The sequence below is a fragment of the Solanum tuberosum genome, unplaced genomic scaffold (genome assembly GCF_000226075.1).
Source record: "Solanum tuberosum cultivar DM 1-3 516 R44 unplaced genomic scaffold, SolTub_3.0 scf00381, whole genome shotgun sequence".
Classification (NCBI taxonomy): Eukaryota; Viridiplantae; Streptophyta; class Magnoliopsida; order Solanales; family Solanaceae; genus Solanum; species Solanum tuberosum.
In genome coordinates, this window is record NW_006239304.1 from 558,910 (window position 1) to 571,783 (window position 12,874).

Genomic DNA, 12,874 nt, shown 5'->3' on the forward strand with positions numbered 1-12,874 from the left:
GGGGGTGGGGGGGGGGGGGGGAGGAGGAGGGGAGTGGCAAGGTCTCCGGTCAAGAATGAGTGGAAATAGACGATAAATTTAAAATGTTACTTATAAAACTTAATTTTTTTTATTTCTTTTAGAAAAGTTTCTCATATTTAAGAAACTTTACAACAAAGTTATTCTCCAAAACATTTTTATAACCCAAACATAAAAAATTGGATCTCTAATGTCAAACACACCTTTTGTGGCTTGTAATCTAAGCGTATTGAAAAGAAAGCTTGCAAGTGGCTCTCACACTCACTTGGGGTCTCTTGGGACTAGCACAGTGGTATTAATGTTGACATCTATAATTTTATTTGCTCCAAATGGTTGAAAATTCGAAAAAGAATTTGAATACGATATAAGTGTTATTTTAGTTATATATAACTGAAAGTGATCGGAAGAAAAATATTTGGACTAAACGGTTGATTTTCTAAAATAGCTTGATCCTGAAAAAGAGGTTGTAATTATCATCGAGGATAAATATATTGTGTCGCGTGACAATAATTCTCTGAAATCAATTGAATTTATCAAAAAAATACTGAGCAAAGTTATTTTCCTGAAGAATTTGGCTAATCCATAACATCAACTACAAAAGAATAAGGTTCAAATTAATGAGTACGAGAAAAATATTATACATCTCCATCATTATTCTCTAAAAATTTGCAAAAATAACATAGTAGATATTTTTCTAACTTATATGGTATTTTTCTTCTTTTTAATATGGTAAGTGAGCATAAGATAACAGAGGATTTATACGTGAAGTTACTAGAACTTAATTGCTTGACACAAATTTTGTATTTATATCAAAAAGGGAAAAAATTATATGCATAAATAATTTGCACATAACTAATTAGTAAAAAAACCAAAAAAAGTTATACTCCATAACATAAAATTCCGAAATTCATCTTTGACATGGGAGATGGTTTCTAGTGTGTATTTCCACTATAATTAAGTAGTAATTTTGAATTGTTAATTTTGATTTGAAATTTTGAATAGACAAAAGATATTGTATATATTTTATTTATCGATTTTTTATATTATTTTCTTTGCTTAAATGATGACTTGATAAAACTAATGAAAATTTATGATTAAAAATTAAAAATATGTTAAATATAACAAAATATTCTTTAATCTTACAATTTCAAACATATTATATAAATATACTCTAATTATGTTCAAATTTAATCCAACTCGTTCCCGTTGTCACCCAATTGTATGTTGAAGTAAATTTGTTGGGTGTTTTTTCAGTTAGAAATAGAAAAATGCCCATCCATAAGTGGTCCGTCTGTTCCCTTCCCATTGGCCCACAAGCTACTGTGTGTCTGCCACTTGATCTCTCTCCATACAGGTGGGTCAACAAAGCCCAAACACCATTTCCCAAGTGTTATGTTGTTGGAACTTCTTCTTCTTCTTATACATAAAAAAAAATATAAAAATTGGTTCTAGTTTGAATTTGAGTCCTTCTAAGTATAGGACTACCTTTGTTAGGAAGTTCTTTACTCCAACATCGAACAAAAAACTAAAAAAAAAAAAAATAGAAAAAGGAATATTTATACCCCAGAAAAGTAAAATATTTACTTTTAAATGCCTCATTATTTTCATACTCCTTTCTTATTTCAAAATGACATATATCTATTTTTATTCGCGTGCTAACGTCAGCGCCCACCCTTTTTTCCTATATGATACTATCATAGTATGTTACTGTATATGAATATACTATGATGGTATCAAAGAGTAACTGAACATTGTTTTCATTGAAGGACTGTTTCTTCGTCCTTGATACCATCAAAGTAGAATATAATCGGGTGGTATCAATGAGTAACTGAACAATGTTTCCATTGAGGTTTGCTACAGTCTTTCGATGAGATTACTCAATCAATACTATTACACTATATATACATATTGTTGTGATATCATTGAGGTATGTTTCAATTCTTCAATATTTAAATTTGAAAATAATTTTAAAAAGAGTAGTAATTTATAAGCAATTTTTTAAAAATTTGCAAAGAGAGAAAAGAAATTATAAATATATATTTTCTACTAATTTAGAGTTTAATAAATAAGATTGTGATTTTAATAATTTTCTCTTAATTGTTTCTTATTTATTTCTAAAAAGGAGTTCAATCCTATATGATATCGATAGTATATCAATATACCAACGGAGTATCATAGAGTATTAAGTTCAGTCCTATATGATACCGATATGGTATCAATATACCGAGGGGTATGACAAAGAATATATTTTCTACTAATTTAGAGTTTAATAAATCAAATCGTGACTTTAATAATTTTCTCTTAATTGTTTCTTATTTATTTCTTGAGAAGAGAGAGTTCAATCCTATATGATTCTGATAGGGTATCAACATATCGATGAAGTATCACAAAGGATTAGCTCAGTCTTATATGATATCGATATGGTATCAATATACCGACAAAGTATCACAGAGGATTAATTCATAGTGGTGATGCTGATGTCATGCTGACATCTTGCATGAAAAAAGAAAGAAGAAAGTGGGGTAAATCGGTAAATAGTTTGGGTCATTGGTCCATTAAAAATAAATAAATAATTTGGGCTTGGTCCAATTTATATAAATAGTTACATAATCAAGTCTTTTGTGTAGTTTTCCCAAAAAAATAATACAAAAATGGGATCTTTAAACATACTCTCTAAGTTGCGTTTTGCTTTCATATATAAAAATATATATTTTTTATTTTACTTATTTATTTTAACAAATTAGAATTTTTTATTACTTTCTTTCCTACTATCCTGAATATTAAATAACTTCGTAAATTATTACATAAACAATGAAGATGTTAATGTCTTCCTATTGCGTTTAGCAAACCAATCAACATAGCCGCTAGTATTAGCCAATTGTTTTGATTAAAAAAAAAAATGTCATAGTCACAATTTGGTGTTTGGTTACAAAAAATAAAGAGCAAACGTCATGATCTCTAATTTATGTTTTAATTTTAAAATAATACTTTTCCCTACAATTTTACCTATCATGTGTGACTTTCTGAGATTTAATTTAATTAATTTTTAAAATTAAATTAATTTAATATTTTAAAATTTTAATTTTAAAAAATACTATAAGTTTATAGTTATTGGAACATTTATAGTTCCTACCAGATTTGTGGAACTTCCCATCTCTTTTTGGACATATAATACATGTATAAAAAAATATGGGACAACTCATGATCCATATGTCCCAATATACATATAACTATAAAATTATATATTGTGGAAAGGACATTGATATCTGTTGGCTGTCTGTATCTTGATTATGAAAGTGGTTTTAAACACTACAAAAGAACTTGAATAATTAGGTTAATTAAATTGTTCATACCTAATAAAATTTTGTGATAATCAGTCGCTAATATATTATTAAATGAGATTATTGACTAATTTTACTGTTTAGTACAACTTATTTGTTACTAATTCTTATTTTTTTTAATGGTGAAAATACCAACTTAGGTAATTATATTGTGCTTGTTTATTTTGAAGAGGAAAAAGGTTTAATGTTGGTTCTATATTATCTGAAACTGTTTTGTTTTGTCTTTCGTTATACTTTTAGGCTTTTTATACTCTTAATATTAGCAAATCGTCTCATATTTGCTTTGTTATTAATGGAGTTCCAATATGAAATGGATGAACTTCACGTGTCTAAATATTTTGAGAAAAATGTCATAAATTTGTCCTCAATTGTTGACTATTTTGAAATTACTCTCAAATTAAAACTCTATTAAGAGTCAAATGCAAAAATAATCACAAAAACAAAAACAAAAAACGTTACCTTTCACAAAAGATAATCACAAGATCGACGAATACATATGGTTACCAAGTACAACAAGGATGGGGCTTATGTCCATATCTACTGGTTTTTCTAATTTGTAATGTTTACTTGGTAAATAAAATTTTAATTCTTAAAAAAAAATGGTAATAACAAGGTACATATTCAGCAAAAAATATATGAAGGGGCAAAGTTGTAGTTGTTGTTGTTGTTGTTGTTATTATTGTTATTATTATTATTATTATTGTTATTATTATTGTTATTATTGTTATTATTATTGTTATTATTATTATTATTATGATTATTATTATTATGATTATGATTATTATTATTATGATTATGATTATGATTATTATTATTATTATTTTTATTTTTATTTTTATTTTTATTTTTATTTTATTTATAATACATGGACAAATTTGATCTCTTTTTCCAAAAATCCAAGTGTGATTAGTAATATGGTACTATCTAAATTCCCTTTCAATGAAAATACCACTTTGAAGTACCTTAGACAACGTTGTTAATTTAAGATTTAAACGTCCTAGTTAATTAATTATTAATAGTTTCTTGTTTTGTTCTTTTCTTTTTATCTTTTAGTGGCATCACGCCGCGGGGGTGGTTGGGTGGGTCTTGCTTGTGTTTGTGTCTAATCAGTGATTATGTTGTTTCTTTTTTAATCAGTGATTACAAATTCGAGTTCTGGGTATGGAAAAATCTTTCGTAGGGAGCGCTGTCCCCAAATAAAGGCCTACCTAAAGCGAATTTAACATAGTCGAACTCTAATGGATATCGAACCGCGAATAAAAATAAAAAAAACAAAATTATTCTATAATCTATAAATGGTCAAGGGACTACTAGTCACAAATTTTCTTATATTAAGATGATTAAATAATACTTTAATTTAATATTCGTGATTGAGTTAATGATCTTAGAATTTTCACCGGTCAATAAGTGAACGGGGACTTTGAGAAAAGATTAAGCTTCCATATTACTCTATTGAATTATAGTGGTTTATTTGATTCCCGACTAATAGTTATTTGGCCAAACTTTTAAAATTAGTTTATTTTGAAAATTGTTTTTTTTCTAAAGAATACTTTTATCGAGAAGCAGTTAGTGTTTAACCAATAAATTTTAAAAGTATTTTTGACAACAATTAGTGTACTTTGACCAAGTTCAAACTGCTTCTAAATATATGTTTCTCAATAATATTTTCCAAAAAAGAAATTTTGGAAAAAAACTTATCTTTTTAGCTTCTGAAGAAGCTAATCTCCGATTTTTTTTAATTTTCTCTCAAAAGTTTGATCAAACACTTTACCTTTTAAAATAAGCATATTTTAAAATAAATTTAATTTAGTCTCACCCTGTTTAAGTCTTCCTTGGTCCTTCTCTATTATTAGTAAGAGTTTGCCATGCGGCAGCGGAGCCTCATGTAGTTGAGGGGTGTTGACCGATACTCCTTCGTCAGAAAATTACACTGTGTAGCTAGAGTAAAAATATTTTTTATGTATATATATGTATTACATATTGACATTCCTTGACTTCTTTGCGATTTTACTTCTTTATATTTTGACACCCCTCAGTCAAAGTTCTGGCTCCATCACTGAGCCCGTGCCCTACGCTACGCTATCCCACCTTATCCAATTGCCATCCCTATTAAGCACAAGTCGATATATATTCTCTTGCGACAAAAATCTTAATGGATACGCATATCTCTTTTAATGAGTTCAATTTGAAATTTTGAATATTATTGACTCAAATGATTGGTTAGAATTAGATGCACATGATATAAACTTGAAGTTTGTATCGTTTCATTTAAAAATATAAATTATTAGAGAGATCATAATTCATAATTTTAATTAGTTAACATTATGTGATAAGTCTCGATTCATTTTGATTCAATCTTTGCTTTTAAGACTAATTAATTAATGACATAAAACACAGCACTAAACTAGGCGGTGATTCTGCTTAATTCCTAAGATTGACTAAGATTGTCCTAACATGGATTACTCATTTTGGAATAACTTTTAAAAAAAAAAATAATCTTAGTGTTTCTCATTATGTATGTAACGATATTTTAATGTACATAGATTATATTACATATATATAGTAAGAGGAATATTGTTATTGTACTAAGATCAATCCTAAACAAGAAATGTAGATAATTAATATAAGAAAGATATGTATATTTCTTTAATAAAATATATATTCTCTATTATGATGAGCTAATTGCTCACATGTATCCTAGTTAGTTTTGACTTTTGACTTTTATACACATTTTAGTCTTATGATATAAAAAATTTACATTGTTACGAAAGGTGAATTTACACATGTGAAATTAAATGATAATTTTCTGGACTTTAATCTTATAATTTGAAATTTCATAACAATACTTTTTTTTTGCATTATTGGTACTAAAAGTGATTATTTATAAATTTACCCTTTTTGATCTTCTCCTTTTAAATTCAGAAGAAACAAATATACCTCTTTAGCTCATCGACAGAGCCACATTGATGCAGACGGGTTCATATAATGCCTCACTTTTCACTTATTGATAAGTTCAAAATAATAAAAATATATGCTAGATATAAATATTGAATTTCCTCGACTTGAAACAGAAGCTTAATATAACGTATTTTATAATAGTTGAATCCTTGTTTAATTCTGATAAAAATTTTGATTCCTCGATTACTTTTTCTATCATATAGATTTGATTTAATTTGGATCAGAAGTAGTAAAGAAGAAAGTATGAAATGATTGAGAAGGGACCATGTGATTTATGAGGAAGGGTAAATGGGTGATTAGAGCATGTGAAATCAATATTGTTGTTTAATGCCCCCCACAAAACCATATAAAATTTCTATATATGTAAATAAAAATGGAGTTAAAGGGGTCCCCATTGGAGTCTAATATGTGTAACAATTGGTAGCCTACTCTTTGTGACAAGTAACATGTTAAATCACATTTTGGCCCTACTCCTCCCATTCCCAATTAGATGACTTCCTAGGAGACATGCATGGCCCAGGCATAGATACATAGTTCTTGAAAAATCATAAATAAAAAGATATTTTTATTAGTTCACGTCTTAAAATATTTTTTTGAAATTTTATAAATAAATATGAACACTTTCAAAAAGAATTAATTGCAGGGGCAATATAAAAAAAATTTAACTAATACTTTCTTGAGTTAGTAAGTTGAACAACTAATATGAAACAACTATTTTTTATAAAATTATCAATTAATATGGGACGAAGGAAGTAGTTGGGTAGGACCCTCTAGTTACACACACTACAAGAAAATATGAAATTAGTCGTGAAATTTATGAAAAATTTCTAGCTAATTCATCTCTAAAACGCTTCTACCTGATTGAATTTTCTTATAATCCATCGCTACTTTGTAGCTGAATGAAATAAGTATAATTTTTTTGTTATTTGAAGACAAATATAATTCCTCAATTTCTTATAGTGCCGTATTATAATAAAAGTAATGCTTATTGATCACTTTTTTAAAAAAAAATCTTAGTATTGAAAAATAGAACTGTTGTGAAATGCGAAGTACTAATTTTAGTGAAATTAAATTTAGGTGAAGTACTACGTAAGTTTAATTTCTATATTATACAATTTTTCTTACGTTATCAAGTTAAGAATATTTATTAGTCCAAGCGGTTAAAAATGTTTAAGGTTTTCTAACATGCATGCCCCCCTTCTAAAAATTATAAATTTTAATAAAGTGCCGTTTTATTATTTTTCAAGAAAATAAAAGAGGTTAGGATATGAATCATGAAAAAATAAAAATAAAATACAAATCACAAAAAAGAGGACATACGTTAAGGGCGAAAAACGCAACAAACTCAAGTTATTACTTATTACTACATCTATTAACATAAATATATAAAGATATAAATATATGAAAAAATTAAAGAGATTAAAATACAGTAATAATTACATAACTACCTTGCCTAATTTTTCAACAAAAATATATCAATTGACACCGTTTAAACAAAGACGATTTGCCTCATACTAAATTTAAATTTTAAACTATACAATGATGATAAAAAAATATTTTATTACAACATTAAGTTATTCAAAAGACAAATATATATAAGTCAAATTGTATAGAACTCTCATGCATGAAGGAATAATATAATTCTGTGGATTAATGTTTTTATTTTAGTGAAACATATGAAAACATTACCTCGTAATTTACAGTTGACAACATGCACACCTACATACATTTGTGTTGATTTGAGACAACTAGGTATGGGGAGCCATTTTAAAACGAAGGCTTATTGTTCTTTCTAGAAATTGTTGCAATCTTCATTGTTTCTCATAACCTGATTCTTGTCTGGTTGGCATTTAAGTGTTTCATCCAACATATTTTCTTGGAAAATATTTGTATTTGAATTTTTTATTTATTAATTTAGGTGTATTTATATGTAATATAGCAAATCACTACGAAATGGAATGAGGTGAGAGGATTAGAGGCAGATTTAGTATTTATTTTAAGAATTCTATTATGTGTCGTGAACCTAGTAACTAAGTAACATTTTGGTCCGGTAATAGAAATAGAACCTACTTAAGTCTTAAGTTTTGTTGCCCAAGAGTGTTTGAAATTACATGCATAACAGAAGCATATCAGACTTATACTACTTACATGAATAATAGATAATACCATATGTTTATGCTAGAACACACGATCATATGCTAGAACACATAAACTTTCTGAATTTTGATTCAAGAATTATCTCTTAAAGCTTGAGTAGATAACTTCAAGCAAATTCACAAGTTATACGATAGTTCTGCGATCTTCTAGAGTAATCCCAAGTTCACAATTGAACTATCTCAATACTTGGGTGGACAAGTATCGCATAGAAAACTTATCATCCTTCCTAGGTTAGAAGACCCATACTTATAGATATTTCTTCTCAATCTAGAAAGGAGAAGCCAAAAGACACGTTGTTTTCTTGAACAAGAAATATACGCTCTTTTCTTCCCTTTCCCCAAAGAAATAGGATTCTGAGTTCTAGTTAAATATGAACATCGTAGGGACCACATAATTAATTACTGAAGCTTCCTATTATGAAAATAACTCCAAAAATTAATTTGATTATTCTTACTATAATAAATTACAAATTATTCCACTAGAAATTTGTAATTGTACCCCTTTATTTATATTTTAAAATTCCTCATTAAACACTTATGTAATTCCACATGTTAAGATTACAAATACTAATCTGGGGCTGCATATTGGTCGGTTCGGTTCGGTTTTGAAGTTTATCGATTTGGCTTATTGGTTATCGGTTTGTAGAGATGCTAAACCGTTATAGAACCATTAAGATATTGACTTATCGGTTATTTTTTTATCGGTTTAACCGTTAAGATTTGACACAAAAAAAAATATTGAATATCACTTAGAAACAAGGTAACAAACCAAATAAATCATGCAAATGAGTCTTGCTCAAAAGCAAACACTTTTACATTGTAGAATAACCAAGTGTTTGGGACAACCAAAAATAAAAGTAGGAAACCAAACTCTAAGTCAAGGACTTTATATACAAAACGGTATAAATATAATTATCTAATTTACTATCGGGTTATCAGTTAACCCGTTAAGAAAAAACATCAAACCGTTAAGAACAGATAACCTGATAACAAAAAAAATAATCAAAACCGTTATCAAAACCGCTAAACCAATAACCCAATACTGATAAACCAATAACTTTTTATCAGTTCGGGTTATCGATTTCGGTTTGATTTTAAACAACCCTATACTAATCAATAAATTAAATTCCAAGTCATTCCCATGATCATTATATCCAATAAGGGTTCTTTCCACCATTAATGCAGGTTAAAACCCTTCCCCAAGATTAACCACCTAGATTCCAAGGCTTTTAAGAATCAAAATACAAGTAGGGAAGTAATTAACTTACCTTTACTAAAGAAATTGGTGGAAAAGCTGAAGAAACTGCCATAAATAGCCCTTCTCAATTCCAAGAACGAGGCTGTAGAAAATAAGAGGTTTTTGTAGAAATCTCACGTCTAAGATTAGAGAAATCAAGGATTGTATTGATAATTGAATGGTTGAGTTACATACTCTTTATATAGGAGAAGAGTCCTATACTAGCTACACTAGGAATCCTAATACAACACAAATATATTATTTACACCTTATCCTAGTCGACTACATTAGCTTTAGTCGTACAAAATATAAACTTGTACATAAATTAGGATTTAGTAGTCTAGTCCTAGTGTAACTTTAACTCAAACTCGTCAGTCAGATTCGTCGAACATGTTCCTTTGACATGTTCCATCAGTTTCCTTCAACACTTCCCCTCAAGCTAGTGAGTGGAGGGACTGTAACTCCTAGCTTGCTACGAAACTCAGCAAAAACCTATTTGGTCAATGATTTTGTATGAATATCAGCTAGTTGATCCTTAGACCTCACAAACTGAGTAAGAAGTTGTCCTCTGACCACCTTCTCACGCACAAAATGATAGTCTATTTCAACATGTTTGGTTCTAGCATGCATAACTGGATTAACTGTCATGTACAAGGCACTCATGTTATCATAATACAATGTAGGTACAGATCGAAGAAACACCTCAAGGTCATGAAGAAGATATATGATCCATGTCATCGTTGCTGCAATGGAGGCTAGTGCTCTATACTCAGCTTCAGCACTCGATCGGGCAACTGTGGATTGTTTCTTGGAAGTCCAAGAAATACAGTTTGCACCTATGTAGATGCTATAGCCTGTAGTTGATCTCCTAGTGGTGGTACAACCTCCCCAATCAGCATGAGTATCCATACAACCTACATGGTGATTGTGAAATAATTCTGAATCCAAAGTGTAAAGTACCTTTGATGTACCTGAGAATCCTTTTCACCATTTGAAGATGTTCACTGTTTGAATTTTGCATAAATTGGCTTGGTAAATTCACAGCATGAGTAATATCCGGTCTTGTGAGTGTCAAGTATTGAAGACTCCCTACTATCATTCTGTAAAAAGATGCATCAATCATGATTCCCACAACTTCATGTAAACCATGATTTTGAGCCAAATGAGTGGCTACAACCTTTGCTAAAGTCATTTCAGCTTTGTCCAGCAGCTCAACAACATACTTACTCTGACTAAAGTGGATACCCCCATCAAAATACTTAACCTCTACTCCTAGAAAGAAGTGTAAAGGACCAAGATCTTTCATGGAAAATTCTTTCCCAAGTTGGCGAACTAACTCGAAAACATGTGATGGATTACTACCTGTGATAATAATATCATCCACATATAACAAGAGAAATATGGTGCCTTTGTGAGCTTGCAATGTAAATAATGAAGAATCTGCCTTACTACAGATGAAACCAAGGTGTAGGAGATGCATGCTAAACCTATCAAACTAGGCTCTTGGTGCTTGTTTAATACCATACAATACCTTTTTAAGTAGACACACATGCTGAGGATACTTGGGATCAATAAATCTAGGAAGTTGACTCATGTACACCTCTTCTTGTAGGAACGCATGAAGAAAAACATTTTTGACATCGAGTTGTCAAATTTTCCCCCTTGAGCTGATGGCAGTGGATAGAACTACTTTAATAGTTGTGGCCTTAACCACAGGGCTAAAAGTTTCATCAAAGTCTATGCCTTCAAGCTGAGAGAATCCCCTGGCCACAAGTCTGACCTTGTGTCTATCTATTGTTCTATCAACTTTTAATTTGGTCTTGAACACCCATTTTGAGCCAACCAAATTTATACCAGGAGATTTGGGCACCAATATCCATGTCTTGTTAGTGTGTACAACATTGATTTCCTCATGCATTATTGCAAGCCAATGAGGTGACTTAAGTGCTTCCTTAGTAGTATTTGGTTTCCTCAAAATGTCTTTGCTGCTGCGAGCAACAAGTGATAAGTGGTGTTCCTTCGCCTTGTGTCTAGTGATCATATGACGCCCTTGTGGTGTAGGAAGTACCTCAACTGGTACATCAACCAAAGTAGTTGACTGGAGTGTAGCATTGTTAGATTGATTGATGGTCAACAGGTACATCAACTAAAGTAGTTGTTTGATGATGCTCATTGTCTGGACCTGTAAGTGCAACATGTTCCTCATTGCCACTAGCAGATCCAAAATCTGCAGCTGGAGCTTCAATACTATTGTATGGATCATCACATTCAACCTGTCACACCACTTTCCTTTTTTACAATTGTTAGAATATGACGATTTTTTTAAAAAAAATAAAATTGTTTTTGAGTCGTCACTTGAAATTGGAATTTTTAGGTGTTTCAAGTCACCTGGTAATTCCTAATTTAAAAGAGAAAAAAATAATTTATTTTTAGTCTACGAAAATAGAGATTGGGTAAGGAACTCTATTGACCGGAGGGAAGGTGTGAGGCACCCCCCGAGTCCCGTGGTTCTAGCACGATCGCTTTATTAACTCATGTTTGGCTAAAATAATTTTTGGATAAAAAGTAATTTTGTGTTAGTGATACGCTCAAATTACACCTCCCTAAAGAAGCATAAGCGATCGTTATCAAGTAAAGAACCCAACTTGTAGGCTGGGGTCAATCCCACGAGGAAAATGGTTTAGACTTTACTTTAACCAACAATTATATTCAATTAGTCAAATTACTTCCAGAAACAAGTAATTAAAGGTTTTTTTTTTTTGTGAAACAAATTGTAAGAATTCAATAAGTAATCAGTAAACAAAAGTCAATTTTGGTTATTATCAAGATGAGAGAATTAACTAGGGTATACGTGTTCCAGCTCATAACGCAGTAATCCTAGTAATAGCAATACTTTCCTAGTGTGCTACATGCAAAGTGATAAGTTAGGTATCTCTAAATCCTTGAGCCGGCATCTAGAGAATTTCACCCCGCACCTTGGTCCGGCTACGTCTATATAATTTACTAATCCTTACCTTTACCTCATATTAGACATCACATCGATGTTTGGCTTAGTTATTACTTCGCACCAATCGACACTAGCCTATTAGATAGTATCACACTAAATCTATGTTGATAATTCTTTTCTTGTTGATTACCTCCTTGGTCCGGCAAATAGCAACAAG

General features: G+C 30.1%; 1 protein-coding gene across 1 annotated transcript; it reads right to left on the reverse strand.

The window, feature by feature from the left end:
- Positions 1-10,202: 10,202 nt before the first annotated feature.
- LOC107057818 (uncharacterized mitochondrial protein AtMg00810-like) lies at positions 10,203-11,190 on the reverse strand. Its single transcript, XM_015302809.1, has 2 exons — positions 10,671-11,190; positions 10,203-10,624 (listed from the first exon to the last, which is right to left on the reverse strand). The coding sequence occupies exons 1-2, from the start codon at positions 11,188-11,190 to the stop codon at positions 10,203-10,205; spliced, it is 942 nt and encodes a 313-aa protein (XP_015158295.1).
- Positions 11,191-12,874: the final 1,684 nt, after the last annotated feature.

Excerpts from the sequence above, each read along its gene's own strand:
- LOC107057818 (XM_015302809.1), bottom strand. The coding sequence starts at position 11,190 with ATGCATCTCCTACACCTTGGTTTCATCTGTAGTAAGGCAGATTCTTCA. Across the intron at positions 10,625-10,670 it reads GATTCTCAGGTACATCAAAG|GTTGTATGGATACTCATGCT; the intron begins GTACTTTACACT and ends ATCACCATGTAG.